At 46.0% G+C, this 21,083-nt stretch overlaps 1 protein-coding gene across 1 annotated transcript in view; it reads right to left on the bottom strand.

Annotated features, from left to right (window-relative positions):
- LOC135243417 (caskin-1-like) overlaps positions 1 to 17,974 on the bottom strand; it is a 67,879-nt gene extending 49,905 nt beyond the window's left edge. Inside the window, 1 exon segment of the mRNA XM_064315223.1 lies at positions 16,351 to 17,974. Coding sequence (XP_064171293.1) covers positions 16,351 to 16,444 — 94 coding nt within the window. The 5' untranslated portion in view covers positions 16,445 to 17,974.
- Between the last annotated feature and the right edge of the window lie 3,109 nt (positions 17,975 to 21,083).

Below are 21,083 nucleotides of genomic sequence, written 5' to 3'. Positions count from 1 at the left end.
GATCGGATGGGTGTCTGGACCAAGTTGGAGGGGCGTGTGTGGCTAGGGGGTCGTGAGGCTAGAGGGGCATGTGTGACTGGAGGGGTGTGTGTGTGCACGTGTGTGCGTGTGTGTGTGTGTGTGTGTGTGTGTGTGTGAGTGTGTGTGTCCGTGCTTGCGCATGTGCCTGTTTTGCGCATGTGATTGTTTTGATGTGAATCCCTACATGGAGGATAAGGCCTGGATGAGGCAGATCTTTGAAGGCTCTTTGAAGTGCACAATATGTGGCAAGACCAAAGCAACCAATATCTGATTTCTATTAGCCTACAGTATCCTGTAATTACTAACGCTAATTAACTCAGTACATCCATGATACAGACTAAACATTTAACAGAAACAGGAAATTGAATAGGCAACTGATAATCACATATACTTCTAGATGCAAACTATTAAAACCTATTACAATAATTGTTTAGAGCTCGTTAAGCGCTTCATTACTAGCAAATGTGACCCTGGTTCCTCTGTAGAGAGGCTGTGTCCTTATCTGTGGGCAAAATGAGAAAAAGAAAAGTTTTGGGTTCCTGCAGCCTGATACTCTGCCCTCTCAACAATGACGTTGCTCGCAACAGACTCATGACATCACATTTATTTAGCACACACACAGGTTGAGGTGGAGGATTGCTCGACCATCGCTCACAAATGGCCTCGTGCTGTTCTGAAGAGCACTTTGCAACGAAAATAAACCCAGATCTGGTCCCTGTCGATGAACAAACATCGATCAGGACCTTGGAAACCGAATCCTGAGCCTGACTGCTGCAGGCATTTTGGAGCGAATGGGACAATCCTATGACATGCGAGAAGCTTATTGGCTGGGAGCAGGACAAAGGTGTGATGTCTGAGAAGCTGATTGGCTGGGACCTCCCATGGGTGGAGCCCTGATTAGCAGTAGGCATCTGCAAAGGGGGGTTGTATTTGGGCACATCAGCACATCCTAAGCTAGGATGGTGACAGAAGAGAAGGCAGCAGATCCCTCTGAAGTCACACGCTGCTGTGGAGGAAAGAGCTCCCCGAACAGTGGAGTATTAGGGCAGGGAGCCATTACCACTTTCTATGAAAAACAACCTGCATCATCTCTTTCATAATGAGGGTTTCTTCAGGTCAACAACGGCACTACAACTGATGTCCTCTCAGTCCTGTCCACAACCTGTGTGTGTGTGTGAGCGTGTGTGCATGCATGTTTTCACGTGCGTGCGTGAGTGTGCATGTGTGTGTGCATGCATGCATTTGCGTGTGTGTAAAGATGTTTCTTTTTCTATTTTTAAGCCTGTAATCCAAACCCTACGCTGTCCAGGAAGTGAGTGTGTGTCTGGCTGGAGGCCTTGTTGCACCCCCTCCCTCTGGCACTGTGCATCTGGGGAAGGAGGGGGTGAAGGAGGAGTTTGCAAAGCAGCACATCTCTGATAGCTGCAGCCTTACACACACCATCCCCACGCCTGATCCACACACCCACAGCTAACCAGGAAACAGCCCGACCTCACGCACCTGAAGCGCCTAACACACCTCACACCTAACACACCTCATGTACCTCACACCTGAGAACCTGCCACACCTTACACACTTACACACTTACACACCTGGTGCACCTGTCGAACATGGCACACCTGCTACATCTTCCACACCTGGCATACCTCACATACCTTACACACCTGGTGCACCTGCCGAATGTGACACACCTGCCACACCTTACTCTATATTAATGCCCATGGTTTTGGAATGAGATGTTCAAGAAGTACATATGGGTGTGATGTTCAGGTGTTCGTATACTTTTGCAAATGTGCAAACAAGTTAAAAAATAGAAAATATTGCTGAGAAAATAGGAGAAATATAAAAAATAAATAGATCAACTAAGAAGCAAGCTCGGAGGATAATCCCATAAAACAGTGTTATAAACAGACCTCTGCTACTGAAATCATGAAGCAAGCAAATCTCCTTACCTCTGCTTCAGCTCAGACACTTAAAATCCCAGATTACTGAGCTACACGCTGCCAGCAATCACAGCCCTGTCCTCCAGCCTGCATCGTGTCTGCTGCTGACGGATCGCCGGGTTCAAGCTCAGGCACGCGAAATTCAGGTAAAGGCACAATGCAGAGTGTTAACGGTACGAGGCTCGGTCTTCTGTGAGCATCGTGTCCCTGTTCTGTGCCTGGCTGGGTCGGAGTCGGGACTTGGAATCGAGGCCTTGCGGCTAAAGGGGAGTGCCCGGTGCGAGCACACTTTCAGTTAGCATTAGCGGTGCACAAATTATAATCTCACCGTCTGTCTGTGTGGAGGGTTAGCGCAGACAGCTAGCTCCACATGCTGGGGTGAGCCCAGACGCATAGGCCTGTGGGCCTATCTGTCAAACCCCAATATCCCTGATTCTTACATCCAACCCCCGTTTTATACGCACGGCTCTGTATACGCACACACAGTGCTCTCCCTACAGAACTGGTAGTCCTTAGCATGTAGCCCCATGCACACACAGTGTGGTCCATCCTGGCTCTAAGAGTCGGCCTCTTGCCTGATAGCCACATTGACACTGCGACCAAGGACCACCGGTTGGAGACTGCATCACAATCCCAGGCTGCCTAGCAACAAAACGTGTGTCAATCAGCATTACATCAAGTAAGTAATTACATAAAAATATCTTTCTGACAGCTGAAGCTATCCACGTTAAACCTCCGATCCACAATGACGCTCTTTGCAGCTTCCTGGCTCCGGCCAAAAACAGAGGTTCCAGTCTCCTAGCAACCGCATCCATTCAACGGCCTGGTCTGGACAGTTTCTGCATATTGCAATTTCACAGTGCTGCATGTTTCAAGTTAATGAGAAAGCAGAAATCATAACCAATATCATCAATTATGATTACAACAGAACTAGCTAGACAGGATGGCCTAACAAAGTATGATAGCTAAGGGAAAAGGGGGAGAAATCAATTCTGATATGTGGGGCCCACTGACTCTGTCACCCACGGCCTCGTCACTAGGAGACCTGATGTTCGGCGGCTTCTCTTCTGTCTGACATACCGCCTGCTGTGTGCAATCAGGGCCCAGCAATCCATACCATTACTTACCAACAACCCCCTGCATCCCTGCCGACTGAGCACCAGCACGCGTGTGCATCGATCCAGCCCAGCCCATCCCAACCCCCCCACACCCCCCCCCCCCCCAAGCCTCTCATTACAGTCGCTTTGCTCAATGTCTGAATGTCTGAACACCATCAACCCATGAGCAGCACTTGACCACGTGCCAGACTAGGGCAGGCAGAACTGGACTTCCAGCCCCAACCACACTGATGCTGATTGGCTGAACTGTTACTATTCCTTACTTTATCTGAAGCATGACTTCACATCACTTCCAAAAGTACAGATACATCAAAAATGTTCCATTTAGGCACCTTTCTAGATGCATAACAGAAGCAGTACATGTGGAGATCAATAACTGATTAGGTCTGCTGCAGTGGGACAACATGATTTGGTTTTTGTGGGATCTGCCTTTATATGGCTGATCTTATGTATTTCATTGGTTTATTATCTAATGGTGTTCTTTTTATTGGAAAGCTTTAAAAGAATGAAATTTAGATCTGGTTTTATTGACTGTTGGACCACATTGAAAATAAGTGTTGCCAATGCTTTTATGTGCCATCCTCTGGGCAGAGCCTGCATCCAATGACGTATGTATTCTTTTACCCAAAAATAAAATCAATCAATCAATCAATCAACCAATCAATCAATCAACCAACCAATCAATCAATCAATACAATCTTGTCCAGTGGTCACAGCGGTGAAGCAATCTTAATCACACATGAATAATGTTCTGTGTAAATGGCAGTTAGAGAACTGGCTAACTGCTACTGTTTCTCAACAGGCTCACAGCACACAGGAGCCCAGCCCAGACACCATAGCTACTCCAGCCTTTATGTTCCCATGGTGATGTAAAAAAAATAAGGGACTGCTCATTTTTTAGCCAAACAGCCAACCAATGAGAGAAAGATTAATAGTTCACGTTCACTTTTCGCTGAGTAATCCCTTCAGTTTCTGATAAGAGGAGAGGCCATTACATTCTTCCTTACAATAGGCCGAGTCCCCGTGGCATCCTCACCCAGCCCCCACCCAAGTCGCAGGTTCAAATCTGGTGACTGTGCCATCGCTGGCCTTCGCTGTGATGTCTGGCTGTGTGAACTACTGAGACATGAACTATCACCCAGGGTAGGTGTCTCGGCAAAATGAATGAATAATGTAAAAAGTGTTGCACTGTGCATAATTTATATCCTTAGTTTTTCACTGTAGACGTGTTACTACAAAGGATTACAGCAGGAGGGGAATAACTACAACTGAATAAACAGAATTAGAACCACAACCACTCACCCATCCTATGCCAGCCAGCATCTGTACCAGTGTCCGCTATACCAGCAGACACCATACCAGCCCATGATATACCAGCCTGTCCTATACCACTATATCCTACATCAACATACCCCATACCAGCCTATCCTATACCAGCCCATGATATATCATTCTATGATATATTACAATGTCCTAAACCAGCCAATCCTATACCAACCCATCCAATGCCAGCCTATCCTGTAGTTATCTATCTATAATCCCTAGTTTTATAGATGCACGTTAACGCTATAGTTTTAATGTTGTTCTAAGAACAGTGGTGTGCATTGTGCACTGATGCATGCTGCAGCCTTGGCCAGGTTTCCCCTGATGAAGAGATTTCAGTCTCGGTGGGGCTCTTCCTAGATAAATCAGCCATGAATAGATAAATAAATGAAGAAAGGAAGGGGGTTGAAAGCCCTCGTTATGCAAGCCTGCAGCTCCCGCTGAGACCGTTTGTGCCCAGGCTGGGTACCCAGGGCGAGTGCCAGCCCGCCCGCCACACCAGCAGCCTCGGTCCTCTCTGCGCGCGGGGGCACTCCTTCACCCTGCCAAATTACTCTAAAGCACTTTTATCTTCAGCGTAATCAGCCAGGGGAAGGCGTTGTAGAAAAAAGGCTCCGTGGGGAATAGAAATAGTTTCTTTTTTTTAAAGAACGACCAGTGAAAATAAGAACCTCAGGACAAGGCTTCCTGGGAAGGGGTGGGGTTTGTGGTGTGGGGGGCGGGGCATGGGGCAGGGTGGGGTGTGGAGATGGGGCAGGGTGAGGCAGGACAGGGTGTGCGGGGGCCTGGGTGAGGCCAGGCTTAGAGTATGTCCCTGTGCAAGCCGCAGTACCGACAGTAGCCCACACAGATAACGCAGCTTAAGAATACTGTCCCTGCAATGCTCTGTACAACTGAACTGACGAAATTCCTCTGTTTTGGATGTTCTTTAAATGGTTTGTGACCCCAGCAGCAGGTCACTGAGTCCATCTCTGAAGGCTGAAGCGAGCTGGTCATTATTACACAGGGGATCAGTTACTCAAGAGAGAATTACATCTCCTCAGCAGTACTGATAACACAAATGACTGAGGGGCTGACCGGGGTGTGTGTGAGTGTGCGTGTATGTGTGTGTGTCTGTGTGCACCCATATTAACAATCCTCAGATGATAACGAACACTAATTAAAGAGTCAGTTTTACGCAATAAAATTACATTTCACCAAATTTCATGTAGATTATCTGTCATAGACACTGTGCTTTGTGATTATTTAAAGAATGATACCTTGTTAGCCTAATCTTAGTTTGATTCCTTCATTCCATCGCCTGCTGTGGCTGTCCTGCGCTTGACAATTCAGTACAGCATCAGACACAAACTGCCTTAGACTGTCACAAATCCGGTGGAGAAGCCAACAGAAGCCATGTAGTCTTTCCTGCACAGAATGCCGAGCCCCAGCATCTCCCAGCACACCTCGCACCTCGATCCCCCACGAGATGGACATTTGAAGAGAAAACGAGGGACAATCCCAGGTAGGTCTGGGGAAGAAGAGATTTACAACACAACCAGCCTGCAGACATCCACCCATCCATCCATGCATTATCTGTATCCGCTTATCCTGGGCAGAGTCACAAGGGGTGCTGGAGCCTATCCCAGCATGCATTGGGCGAGAGGCAGGAATACCTCCTGGACAGGCCACCAATCTATCGCAGGGCACACTCCACTCACCATTCACTCACACACTAATACCTACAGGCAATTTAGAGTCTCCAGTTAGCCTGCCAGCATGTCTTTGGACTGTGGGAGGAAACAAGAATACCGGGAGAAAATCCACACGGACACAGGGAGAACATGCAAGCTCCACACAGAAAGGCTCTGGACAGATTCAAACCCAGGACCTTCTTGCTGTGAGGCGACAGTGCTACCAGCCTGCAGACAGTTTCTGGAAAAAAGACGTCAGCATTCTCACACACAAGATCTCTGAGTTTCTGCACAGGACCAGAGACAGTTTGCTCTCCAGGACCCCCAAGTCCTCGACAGCACATCATGCGGTCATTATCTCCACAAATTACACTGAGAAATTACCCCGTGAAATTTCTGTAATGCTGTAGCTAATCGCTCTGTAGGTGCGACTTACCTAGTGGTATTCTGGAGAGCAGGCTATTATTTTGCAATTACATTTTCAAGGCACGGAAATCCCAGGTCATCTTGTTAGCATAACGGTAACTCCCCGCCTATGGGAGGAGTGCAGTCTAACGCTGTGCCCAGGCTATGGGAGGGTTCAGTGGATTAGGGGTCTGCATCTCATCGCTATCTAGCGACCCCAACTGGTTGATCGGGGACCCGCGGATAGCACGTGAAAGCCGCACATGAATGGTCTTCCTCCGACTCCGCTCTGTGTGAGCTTTGCTGCAGTCCATGGTGTGAAGACGAGTAGCTGATAACCACGCGTTTTGGAGGAGAGCCGGTCCTCTCCCGAATCGGCAGTGGGGTTTGCACATGAACGCGGCTGTGGTAGAAGATGACTCGACATTCCAAATTAGGGGGGGGAATTTCACATATTCAGCCACACACGCATGCATGCACACACACACACACACACACACACACACACACACACACACACACACACACACACACACACACACCACACACACACACACACACACACACACACACACACACACACACACACACACACACACACACCGGCCCTCAGTTGATTGATCATGCCCTGCTGCTTGGGTTGGTGTTCTGTCAGCCAGCTGTAAACAAACACAATGTGACTGAGAGCTACGGCCCTCGACACTGAGATTTACCACCGCAGGAAATGACTTTCACAAGCACAACACCAAACCACACCTGTCACCTTTTCAAAGGCTGGCATTCCCCAGAGAGAACAGTGCCTCTCCGTCAGCAGGAAGTGACTTTATGGACTTATAGAGGAAATTACCTTTTCATTAAATACTGTTAGCTGCTAGCCACCAGTGTGTGGCAGACCCTGTAAGAGAATCAGGCACTAGTACAGAACACATGGTGGTCAGTACAGAAACCTGCTGAAGGCATGCGATACTATTATCCAGGTTCAGCCACAGTCCAGCCCCAGTTCAACCACAGACCAGCCACAGTTCAGCCTCATTTCAGCGTCTGTCCAGCCCCAGACTAGCCTCAGTCTAGCCCCAGTCCAGCCCAGTCCAGCCCCAGCTCCACAGCCCCAGCACGGGAGAGGTCCAGAGCACGGCCGGACTGAATGCACTTGGGGAATCCCCCAGGCTGCAGGGAGGTCTCTGACTGACCGGCCCATCGATTCATCTCCACCAGTCAAGTCACTGGCCCAGCAACCTCAGAGTCTGGGGCACAGAGTGTACCCCATAATGCAACAGTAACCGCCTGCACCCCCCCCCCCCCCGACACACACATATCTCAGACAGCTGAACCAGCAGTCAGTCTGGGGCATTCTGTGGCAGAGACACACAGGAACTGCATTTCCCTTCTACCTAGCCACGTTTTATCCACGCGCCCAAAATTCAGGTCGCCTCACCCTCCAAAACCTCCATTTAACAGCGATTCCCAGAGCTTTTCCCTCCAACAGCCTCCAAAACGAGCAGACATCTGCAACCCCTCTGGAATCTGGCATCAGTCCTGCAGCCCCGGAGCTTTTAACCTTTCAGACTAAATGTGCATTTAGCCTCCACGTTCAGTTCCACGCTGTTGACTGCCCCCATTGCTGGGGGTGCTTCCATTTCATTAGCTCTGTAGTGATATCTGCTAAGGTTGCTTTATACTGTGGTACCGCAGCACAGATGCAAGGCAGACCATAATAATAGCACAGTGAAAACATGGACACAATAATAATCCAGTGATCGGGGTCAGCTGGAAAAGGAGGAACATCCGGGCAGACTAACTTCGTGGACTGCATTAAAACCATGGAGAACTGGGAGGATCTATGGAGCGCACCCAGCTCCACCCACACAGATATGTACCTTCACCGAACACATGTGCAGGCTCAGGACTACAGTGCAAAGAGGGTTTACTAGCTTTGAAAGCCAGGGGGCAGTACCTCCAATGTCTATTGCTTATGTTGGCCATTTCCCTGTTGTTTCTTTTCTTATGAAAAAGACAATGAGAGGGTGTCCAGTAAAGACAAACTCACTCACTGCCTAACCTGTGAGTCTGAACTGGGACACTGTGGGTGGGGCCGAGCTCATGTGGGAGGAGCTGGCACAGCGCAGCACCAGGAAGTGGTATTAGAAGGAACCACACACACACAGCACACGTGATAACACACACACACACACACACACACACACTTACTTGAGTAATCAGACAATTGGACTGGGGAGAAAAATTGGCAGATAATCTCCTATAGTCTATTATAGATGGTAATCCTTCCTGCAGACACAGGCATCCCACCCAGCAAAGATAAACGGCGGTGCTAAAGCCGCTCTGCTGATCCCACAGGATATAAAACAGTGAAATGGAGACAATATGACAACACAGCACAGCTTTCATCCAGGAGATCCTCCTTCCCTCTCAGCTCAGGGTCAGATGCGAGCCCTGCATCAGAGCCAGCAAGAATAACTCCTGCATAAGTCTCCACCAATGTGGAGCACCCACCTGGGTGATTCGCAGCTGCCATTTTGCACCAGAACACTCAGCGCACATCAGCTGAGGTGGAGAGGGAGAGGGCAATTTTTGACCAACTAAATCAGGGGATGATTAGGTAGTAGGTTGAGAGAGCCAAGTTGGGAATTTAGCCAGGACACCAAGGAACCGCCTACTCTTTGGAATGAGTGTCATGGGATCTTTAATGACCAGAGTGAGTCAGGACCTCGGTTTAACGTCTCATCTGGAGAACGTCACCTTCTGCAGCACAGTGTCCCCATCACTGCACTGAGGCATTGGGCACTATTTGACCAGAGGGAAATGTACCCCCTGCTGGCCCACCAACACCACATCCAGCAGCAACTTAGTTTTCCCTGGAGGTCTCCCATCCAAGTACTAACCAAGTCCACACTTGCTTAGCTTCAGCTATTCAGCAGGAGCAGGGTGCATGGAGGTATGGCCGCTGGCTATAAATTTGTGACACATGAATTTAAGACTGCACTGTTCCCCAGGAATTCTACACAGACCAGGTCTACTGTTGCTCCTGCATGGGCAGACACTCACACACTTTTACTCAAAGATTACTCCACTTGTGACAACACAGGAGCGTCTGCACACGCTCTATCCTGTCTGTGCCGGCACCATCAATTGGTCCATTTATTTGGTTTATTGGTTTATCTCTGCACAAAGAGAGAGACAGCATCTCCCATCTCCCTTAGAGTGAGCCAACTGCCCTCAGAGTTCAGCAACAACAAAAAGTACACATCCAAACGCAAACTGTGTAATGGGGCGATAACGTGGCAGCCAACGCACAAGAATCCTTTAAGAAAAAAGCTTTTATCAGCGTTACATTCTTCCTCGAATGTGAAAGCGGAAAGGCCTGAGATTAATTAGAGAGAAAACGCAGCTGTTTGGACATGTGAACGGAGGGGAGATTGGTGATGATGTCAGAGACCTTGGGGGGGAGGAAGCCTGGGCGGAGATGAGGTTAACTCCCCGTTGCTTTTATGGAGAGAGGTATTTCTTTTTTGTAAAAGGTGAAATGTAAGTGTTTATTTTAAAGTTGAAGACATATCTTTCTTCCTTATCTCAGAGCTCAGAGTGGGGGGGGGGGGGGGGGTTGGGGGGTGCGTGGACAGTGACATGACATGAATCCTCTAAGGAGGACCTCACTGAAAAAGAATAAAACAACCTCCGGCTTTTAACCCTTTAACCATCCGCGTGGGAAGCTTACACACAGGCATGAAACAATCTGTGACATAAGGTGCTAAATTACACGCTCCACGTCTTTAAAGCACTGTTAAAATATACAGCGTACACTATATTCCAAAATCCATCCAAGATTCATTCACCCATCCATGCACAGTGGTATTCAGTATTATACTATGCACTGGACAAGAATACATGAATACAGTCTACATAATATTCATTAATTTTCTGTATGTATTGTATGCCTTATATACTGCATATAATATGCATTAATATTATGCATTAGTGTAGTGTACATTAAATACATTAATATACCATATGGCTATCATTGTCCCACCATTTCAAGCACATTTTTCCATTTAGATTTTATTCTTTTATTGGTTGTGCATGTGTTCTAAGATAAAGGACAGAAGGGTGATAAGTGAGGTTTGCTATGGATGTAAAAAGATATCTCTTATAAGAGATGAGAGCTTCTGTTTTTACTCTCTGTGGTTACACTACACACATCCACCCAGATCTGAAAAGATTGGCTTAAGTGGCTGCAGAAAGGAACAATGGAGAGATGGGATGGATAAAGAGATCTAATGGATGTTGCAATAGTTCATGTGAAGCTTTTCAGCACAAACCACACCCACCTGCACAACCACCAACACTGCCACCAACCACACTGCTTCTCTCCCTCTCACTCCCTCTTTCCCTTTCAAACTCTCTCACTCCCTCTACTTCCCCTCTCTCCATCTCTGAACCTCTCCCAACTGCTCTCTAATTTGATCAGCAGACAGTGGGGGTGGCTATAGAGACCACAGCCAATTTCACATCTGAATATTGACTAAAAAAATTAAAGAAATGAACCCCTCATTTACTGACAGCACTCCTCCTCAAAGATACCCCCCCCCCCCCCCACACCACGCTGTTAGAGTACCCAAACCTGCAAAAACACTGAAGCCATTCTGTGAGTGGGTGTGGTTTATGAGGCTGTGTGAGTGGGTGTGTTTTATGAGACTGTGTGAGTGGGGGTGATTTGGGGGACTGTGTGAGTGGGTGTGTTTTAGGGTACTGTGTGAGTGGGTGTGTTTTAGGGGGACTGTGTGAGTGGGTGTGTTTTAGGGTACTGTGTGAGTGGGTGTGATTTGGGGGACTGTGTGAGTGGGTGTGTTTTAGGGTACTGTGTGAGTGGGTGTGTTTTATGAGACTGTGAGAGTGGGTGTGTTTTAGGGGGACTGTGTGAGTGGGTGTGATTTGGGGGACTGTGAGTGGGTGTGTTTTAGGGGACTGTGTGAGTGGGTGTGTTTTAGGGGAACTGTGTGAGTGGGTGTGATTTGGGGGACTGTGTGAGTGGGTGTGTTTTAGGGTACTGTGTGAGTGGGTGTGATTTGGGGGACTGTGAGTGGGTGTGTTTTAGGGGGACTGTGTGAGTGGGTGTGTTTTAGGGTACTGTGTGAGTGGGTGTGATTTAGGGTACTGTGTGAGTGGTTTGGATTTGGGGACTGTGAAGTGGGTGGTGTTTTAGGGACTGTGTGAGTGGGTGTGTTTTATGGGACTGTGTGAGTGGGTGTGTTTTAGGGGACTGTGTGAGTGGGTGTGATTCGGGGGACTGTGAGTGGGTGTGTTTTAGGGGGACTGTGTGAGTGGGTGTGTTTTAGGGGACTGTGTGAGTGGGTGTGTTTTAGGGGACTGTGTGAGTGGGTGTGTTTTAGGGGACTGTGTGAGTGGGTGTGTTTTAGGGGGACTGTGTGAGTGGGTGTGTTTTGGGGACTGTGTGAGTGGGTGTGTTTTAGGGGTACTGTGTGAGTTGGGTGTGATTTAGGGGACTGTGTGAGTGGGTGTGTTTTAGGGGACTGTGTGAGTGGGTGTGTTTTAGGGTACTGTGTGAGTGGGTGTGTTTTAGGGGGACTGTGTGAGTGGGTGTGTTTTAGGGGGACTGTGTGAGTGGGTGTGTTTTAGGGGGACTGTGTGAGTGGGTGTGTTTTAGGGGGACTGTGAGTGGGGTGTTTTAGGGGACTGTGTGAGTGGGGTGTTTTAGGGGACTGTGTGAGTGGGTGTGTTTTAGGGGACTGTGTGAGTGGGGGTGTTTTAGGGAACTGTGTGAGTGGGTGTGTTTTAGGGGGACTGTGTGAGTGGGGGTGTTTTAGGGGACTGTGTGAGTGAGCAATATGTTAACAGCTGATTCTGCACTGATTCTGAGTGGAAAAATAAAAGGCTTTGCTTCAGGGGCACGGCTGGGCCTCCATCCAGATCTCTGCATTCTGGTTGGTAGAGGGGTCAAGTTCTACTTTAATTCCGCATAAACACGATTATTCATTAGCGAGCCCACACAAAGCAGTGCGGGGTTTTCACTGCCTACAGTCAGCTTCTCTAGAATTTACCATCTGTACCATCGGTCTAGGAATCATGAAGCTACTCAACTAGGCAACAGACTAATGGTAAAACCTGCAAAAATAAAAAACAGTAAACAGTCACACGCATTGACGTCACATCTAATTAGTCACTGTGATGAAACGCTGGGCTTAACTGACTCCTGTTCATAACACAGCAAGCACACAGGATCTCATGGCTTGCCCAATAACGTTTAGCACATACTGTACATGAATATAGTGCCAGTATCCACAAAGCTTGTTACCTGCCAGTGTACATTATACAGTGCTAACACGTGCTCATACATCATCTCAATTGCGTGGATCTGCTCCAGATAGACCACGATGCATAAATTCACACTTCCTTCATCACCTGTGAATTAGGTGACAAGTGGCAGTCCTGACCCAGTGCCAAATCTAAATACTACATGCAGGTAATAGGCTACACGGTACCCATATTAAAAGCTGCTAGTAAAGTTATAATGTAGTGTGTACACAGACTATGCAATAAATGTCTTGAAATGTGATGAATTATCAAAGTATTCAAGAACAGTAATCTGATAGAGGTTTTCCTTGTGGATTTTCATTTGGTGTTAACACCCCTAATTTTGCAGTGAGGGGATACCAGCACTCAAGCCCTGTTCAGTACAGGGTACAGCTGACAACATAATCACCACCATGCTAATGCACGCACGCACGCATGCACACATGTACACACACACACACCTAAACACACGCACAAACGCACACACGCGTGCACACTTGCCTAAAATGAATCCAGCTCACAGCCCATAAGATTCTAATGACATTTCAGACAATGGCAATACCAGTCTGAGACCGGTCAGTGTTACCTGTCAGAACCCGGTTCTGTTTTTGGTGAATACCCATCAGAAGTGAAGCTGGTCTGCACTAAAATACAGATCCTAAACCGGTTTTGGCAAATATCAGATAAAAATTGACCAAATAGTAAAAAGAATACCAGTAAAAGTTGTTTCTCTTAGTCACAAAAGCAAGTCTCAAGTGGCTTCTGTTGGTAGTAAACACCGGCCTGAAGCCATTTTGTGAGCAGATTTACTTTTTGGTCAGACATTCACTGCAGAGGTGAGTATAATTGCAGGTCCAGGGAAACGAACGGAATCGATGAGATCTTGAGACAGGACCTGGTGACAGCACGCAGGACAGGAGACTAACAGTCCGGCCTTCATCTGTCATTCTGTTAACGGTCCGCACAGTGATCTGTAATTGGTGCTGACAGAGCTCTGTCTGAACATGAGCGGCTCTGACTGAGGGCTGCCACTGTCTGAATACACCAGGGCCGGACAGTATCAGGAGCAGCTCGTGTCATAAAGAGCTTACATCCCTCTGCACTCACATAACTCACTCACTGGCGGAAGAAATGATCTCTGCCATTGTAGCCTGATCTTTACAACCTGTAGTAGCAGGTGGTAAACAGAGCTTTGCACAAACTAGGAAACAGTCAAGGTTATCCTTCCAAGGGTGGTATAGCCATAGTACTATAGTATTTCTGTAAGTACACCTGCAGGTGTACAGATGTACTGTAGTACATCTGTAGGCATACCTGCAGGTATTTTATTCATTAAGCGATAAATTAAACTATGGGGATACGGACAATAAAGGATAATGTGTTGAATGTAAGGCCGTCAGATCTGTCACGCAGTCCCATAAGAACTGTGACACTACGACACGAACCCAGCTGAGAATATGCATACGAGTGTAACTGAGGGGCGTGTCTCCGAGGATCCGTTTCTCACAACAGCACAGCGTTCAGACGCCACGTGACCACGTGCAGTCCTCAGACGCCTCGCAGAAGAGCAGAGAATCCCGGCCAGTGATTGGATGCCACAACCTCCCAGACAACCGCATTGGTCCACTCGCCGTCCCGTGCCACAGGGAACAGGAAGCTCTCCCCTCTTCCCTTTGTACATGTGCACCGATGTGGATGCACCCCTGAGCTCATTCAGCCTGTCAGTTCCTGTGTTCTTTGCAGAGGTCTAGTGTAACAAATAAGGCGACTACAAGCCCTGCGGTGAGAGGGGGGAGCCTGGTCTCTGTGAGGAGCAGGGAGCAGGTTTTAGGATCATCTTTCAATGAACAACCGAGTCACATGCAGGCAAAAAGGTGAGCAGATGTTTAACTGAACATTAAGGGACTGGATGTCCCCCTCACTCTGTTAAGCCGTTTATTTATGGACTGTTATGCACTTTCAGTTGTAAAATTGTGATCACACAGACTTTGCCCATTTAGCCTGGATGATCAATGATTAGGGGCTGAATGGTATGCCCACAGATTATGATCATGATCATGTACCTCCTTATGGTGGTGTTGCTCCTTGTCTTTAATATCATTGACAGGTGCATTTGGCTACACAATGATCAGGAAGTAAATAGCCAAATTCAGTGCAACAGGGGTGCTGGTTCTTTGTGCTGAGGAGAACAACCTGAGGAAATGTCAGTGATGTAGTCTGCACCTGACACTGGAAATCACCCAGCTCATTTAATCTTGCATAATAAAGTTCAGGTGGATAGAGGATTAACATACAGCCTCAGCCCCCCCCACCCCCCCACCCCACGGCCGCCCCCAGATCTGACTGCCTCCCAGCCTGTGCATGCTGACCCCTAAACTCTGTAGCTGCACGCACAAATATCGTGCCAACAGAGGACAGGAGCAGTTGGCAGTTAAGTGAAAAGCAATTTTTCTCCAGGTCTGACCCAGGAGGGCCTGCTTCAATCCCTTTCAGAGCGCGTGCACAACTAACCACCAGCTTCCCGGCAGAAACCTCCAAAAATATCAGGCCAGTATCGGATATGAGATCAGTGCATTTCCGCCGATCAAAGGGTCCAGCGCATACACTCTGCGTGATTCAAGGAAAGGATCATCAAAGCACTACAGGATATTCTTCAAATCAATATAATGTAGCGCGATGTGTTCTGATAAAGAGGAGGACTCGGCGTCAAAGACGCAGTCCAATGACGCATTGAATACACCATAGATCTGTCGTTTAGGTCCAATATCATTATTTTCACGGCGCTATGCAAACATACAATTTTTTTATTACCATCCTCTGGTCGCGCATGAATATGACAACAAGCTAAGTAACGTAGGCACGCGGCCAAGGTGCAGCCCGCGGTTTGTCCATACCCACCCACTGCCCAATCATACCTGGAGGCATGTTTCTGCGCAGCCTCATGAAGGCTCACCTGGGCGGCTTAGTTGCCTGTTTGCACATTCCCACCTCCGTGAAAACACACAGCAGCAATTTACCCATTCACGATGCTCCCTCCCACCGCCTTCATCAATTAACACTGCTCTTGTAGACCGATTTTACAGGAATTTCATTTATACAGTAGCCTAATATGACATCTTAGACCTCGCTTGAGAAGCGTTATTGTGCAGATACTTTAAAAAAGAGATATTTCCTAACCTCATGACTATCAGTATAAATCAGTTCCGTCGGTCGATTTAGGGGGAGGCTAAGGTCTCTGCTTTGATTGGGTTTCGTGAAGTAGGCTACTACAAATACTATAATTGTATATGACGGTGAACCCTCTAAATGTAGTGCAGTGCTGTACCACTACTCATAACGAGGGAGGTGAAACTGTATTTTTGAAGCCTACATTGCCCCATCGTTTGCAAATATACACAATAGGCTACGGGGCACTGGTGCAGAGGCTATATATGTAAGTCTGATGTATATTTGTAAGTGTGATTTTACGAATTGCTGCCGACGTGGTGCCACTGCCTTCCTTTCCAACGGAAAATCGGTGTGAATTTAAATGCCACCTACTTGCTTTCCCTGGTTTAGGCCTCTGTAAAAGCTTCTGCACTGTAATGAGGTCTTCGGTCTTCACTGCCTGTAGCAGCTCCTGGTCTTTCCCCATCTTGCCGTTTGTTTATGTTTTACATCCAAACCATCCTCCGCGCGCAGTTTCTGTGCAGTCAAGCACGCTCTTCAGCGCAACCCAGCAAGCTGTTTAGCGGACCCTCCCTATTGCGATGCAACAGCCAAGTGCATATGGGCAGCTCGAGATCTTTCGGTATAGGAAAGATGCCGAGATTCCGCGAGGCGCCGGTGCACCAAGTCCCAATGACAGAAGGTAATCTTTTCCAAAATCTCAATATCAACGAAGGAAAATAGATTCACTCACTCCCCGATTACACTGCAGATCCCCGGCAACTCAAAGGTAATGAACGGGTTCAATAAAGATTATTAGCCTATCGATCTTATTTATAAACATGTATTTCGGGAAAGGGGGTTGTTCTTTCGAAGCCACTAACGGAATAAAACTGCAATTTCAATCAAAGCTGAAAGATATATGCGTAAATGGATACGAAGATGATTTGACCTGATCTGTAGGCTACAAGAGATAGGAAACTCCCACCGCCTCGGCAAAATTAATAAACAAATTAAAACAAAAAGCGCCGTAAGATCGCGTCCTTTCTTGTAATTAGTGACGCGTCTGCTGCGTGTCCAGAGCTTTCCGAGCCTGCGTTGGTCGAATATGAACCTGCTCTGCCATCGCTGACTTGGCTCAGTACAGGCACCGGTCCACCTCCAGGATCGTCGCCGTTTTGCAATGAAATCCCATAGCGTAGTATATGAAACAAACGCTGCCGTAAGATCCTGGCTGAAATTGCAATGTTAAATGGCTCCGCTGCATCCAGAAGGCGGATCCAAAACGCGGGACCACCCCCCTGTCCCTCTCCAGGAACGACGGCTAGAAGCAGCCAGCGCGAAGGGATGCCGCATTCCTCACCGTGCTGAACCGCAAAACGCAGGCGGGACTGATGCAAAATGGTTCAAAAAGAAAGTGCGTCTCTCTCCTACTTTTGTCCCTATAATAAATTAATTATATCATAGAATTGGTGTAGATTGAACTATGAGGCTAACATTGAAATATATTTTCCAAAGAGACGCAGTCTGAATTCTTGAAAGTAGGTTTCGAAGCGTGTTGTTCGGTGGTCTATAGGTGCGATAACGTTACTGACAGATCTTGCACCGAATATAAAAAATAGAATTAGCCTATTTTAAAATGATAGGCTCGATTTTTTAAAGTAACATTATTAAATTATTGTAGGGCCTACTTGTATATAATTTGAATATGTCACTAAAATAATAAATGTTATCACAAAAAGTATTGGAGCTGCAAATTGTATAACTGAATTAAATATTGTTTAAATGACAGTGGACACACGAGTAATAGCCAACAATGCACGGATTTCTGAATATTCATAGAGAGACTATAGCTTAGACGGCATTAGCATGTCGAAGCGGCGGTACGGAAGGTTGTCTCGTGGTGTTTCGGTGTGTGCGGGGCGTGACAAAAAGAATAACAGATAGCTCGTAATCCCAGGTGTCACGAGTCATTATCTGTGGACGGGGCATCGTTTGTCTTTGCCTGCCAAACTAACACTGCCTTCTCAAATAATGGATGCAGTAGGACAAGAAGCAGCAATTGTGCTGGCCTCGGTCAAACGAACCTGATAAACAGAGGTTGGCTAATAATACCGTTATGGTCCGTGTAATTTAATTAAGAACGTGTGATAAAATCTCACATACCTGCATGTAATTTGTTTTGTCAAGGCCTCTTTCTCAGTGTGTGATGTTTACATGCATCATGGCACTCACACATTCACCTTGTTTGTACACTGAGGCATAATAAATAAATACAATTATAAGCAAGAACATATAAGCAATAGAACAACTTCATACTCAGACTGTTTTAGGGATACTCAAATCAGGCCCTCGAGGGCAGTAGTAGGCCTACTACTGGATTTCTTTACTACCTGATAGTTAATTGATTAAATAATGCCACTGATTGGCCAGAGACTCAAATTCCCTGGTTTCCCATTTTTAACCAGTCCCTAATTAGAGGGCAAGAATCAAAACCAGTAGTACTATGTGTCTCAAAACCCAGATTTGAGTGCCCCTGGTCTATACAAAGTTATAAGTAGGATGTTATAATTCATTGGTTCCCAAACTCGGTCATTGGCCCTCCTTGTGTATGTTGGTTTGTGTTCCAACTACAACCACAGCTGCAATACCATAAAAAAGCACCTAAATAATTTTTTTAATTAGGTGCTTTTCAGATTTAGAGGGATTATTTACCCTCTCAAACCATATTATGTCTGAAATAGCTTCACATTCCACGAAGAATAGAAGTCCCATGTTGATATTCTGCTACATTGTTCTTAATGAGCTATAGTGCACACAATTACTTAATAACAGGTAACAATTATTATTATCAAATGAAAGACAAGTTAATCAGTAGGTTCCTAATTAGGCTATTGAAAGCGTGTTGAATTTTGTTCATTATTTTTTATTTCAATACCAGATGGTTAGTTTTAGTGGCCAGGTGTCCACGCTTCACCAATAAGCACCTAATTAAGAAAAAATAAGAGCTTGTTAAAATTCTGAGATTGTGACTTGTTGAAACGAAAACCAACATACAGGACCGGGCCCCAGGACCGAGTTGGGGAACGCTGTTATAACTGATAAAACTGCAGGTTGGGCCTGCGTCAGGGATACTGAAATCTGGCCTTCGAGGCCAGTACTAGCCTGCTGCTGGTTTTCGTTCTTCCCCTCCAATCAGGACTGATCTAAACCTAGAACACCAGATGAGTTAAATCTCTGGCCAGTCAGTGACATTAATGAATCAATTAACTACCAGGTAGAAATGAAAACTAACAGTACTACTGGCCTCATGAGCCAGAGTTGAATATCCCTGGCCTACGTATTTACTTTCGATTAGATATACTGCATATTATGCAATATAGATTACAGTATATTAAACACTTTCAAAATAAATGAATACATTTTATTCATATTTGATAGTGTTCACCATTAATTTACTATGCAAGCAGACCCATACTAAACTTTTTAGGTGCACACATTAACAGCACAACCCCATAATCAGTAAGAATATGCACAGCAAAATGTTCAGAGTTAAATCAACTCTGAGACAGAGTACATCTGTTCGCATTTGGACTCATATAAACTGTGTCTGAATTGAATTAACACTGAATATTTCACTGTGTAAGTGTCAATGGTGTGCAGGAAATAATCTTTATCTGTAGTGGCAAGAGGTTTCCATGGTTTCCCTATATCTGTATAAACTAGTAGCTACAGCTCGCTCTCCAGCTCCTCATGGTGGATGGCTCTATTGCAGTACCGTAGACATATGTGGGAGCGGGTGGGTGTGAATACACAGGATCTGTGATGGACTGTACATTAGCCACGTCTTTGCTTCTATTAAAATGAGCCACTTGGGTGCGGGAGCCCATCATGCTGCGTGAAAACAGGCCAGAGGAGGGTTTTTACATTGCATGACATTACGGACATTTATGTAGCAGATGCTCTTATCCAGAGTGATTTACACACCTTTTTACATTGCATTGCATCCATTTATACAGCTGTATTTATACTGAAGCAATGCCGGTTAATTACCTTGCTCAAGGGTACAGTGGCAGTGTCCTACTCGGAAATCAAACCTGCAACCTTTAGTTTATGAGAGCAGTTCCTTACCCATTATACAACAATGCCACCCATTTTTAAATGTTGGGTTGGCCCCAGAGTGTCTCCCTTCAGTGCACTTTCACTTGGCTGGCAGCTGTGACGGTCCCCTGAAATTGTGTGTGCAAACTTGTGGCTGTGACCAAACTTCAATGTTTACTAAGTTTTACCTTGAAGAACATCTGCTAAATCCTGCTGCTAATGCAAGATATTTGAAAGACCTACAAATTTGCACCCTTATTAAGGTATTTCTGAAGCACAAATTACTTAGTCAGAAAATTTTTGTTTGTCATTATTCCACTCATTACAAATGATACAATGAAAAACATTATTTATGAAGTTTACTAATGTAGATATACCTTGCTATATAATTAATTTCATATTCTTGACATAATATGTAAGGATCAAATAGTTTATAAATAATTGAAAACAAAATAATATTCTGAATATTATACTGTAATATGCTAAATAATAAATAATAAATACGCACATAAAGAACAGGAGTTCAGGAACATGCAATCAATAATTTCAATCCTTCATCTAAACTAGCCTTCCGCTGAATGACTTCAATGTATACATTTCATATGATCCCTGAGTAAACAGGAAATACCTATTATTTATAGCTAGCTATATCCATTCATTTGTCCTGAACATGTTACCTGGCAAGCGTTTTACCTGCATTTCAGTGTTTCTCAGGCACTCTAAGCGCAATGATCAGAGATGAGCAGTCAGATTAATGGACAAATGCACACCAATTGAAAAGCTTTTTGGTTCATGGATGTTAATCCAATCCAGACAGGGCTTGAGTAGGTGTAGATTGTTTCAGTCTAGGGGGACCCAATCAGAATTTGTCCTTAACTTTGACTAACAATTAAAGGAAAGAATTAAAAAAAATTCCTAATATAATATAAAACCTAGTATAAAACCCTGGGGCTGTTTAACAAGAGGCTTCAGAAAGACCTTTTTCTGACAAGAAAGGACGTGGTGTTCTTGATGTTGGAGAACAG

This window comes from Anguilla rostrata, chromosome 17 (assembly GCF_018555375.3).
Source record: "Anguilla rostrata isolate EN2019 chromosome 17, ASM1855537v3, whole genome shotgun sequence".
NCBI classification, from domain to species: Eukaryota; Metazoa; Chordata; class Actinopteri; order Anguilliformes; family Anguillidae; genus Anguilla; species Anguilla rostrata.
The sequence above is the reverse complement of the archived record's forward strand: the minus strand, read 5'-3'. Positions and strand labels throughout refer to the sequence as shown.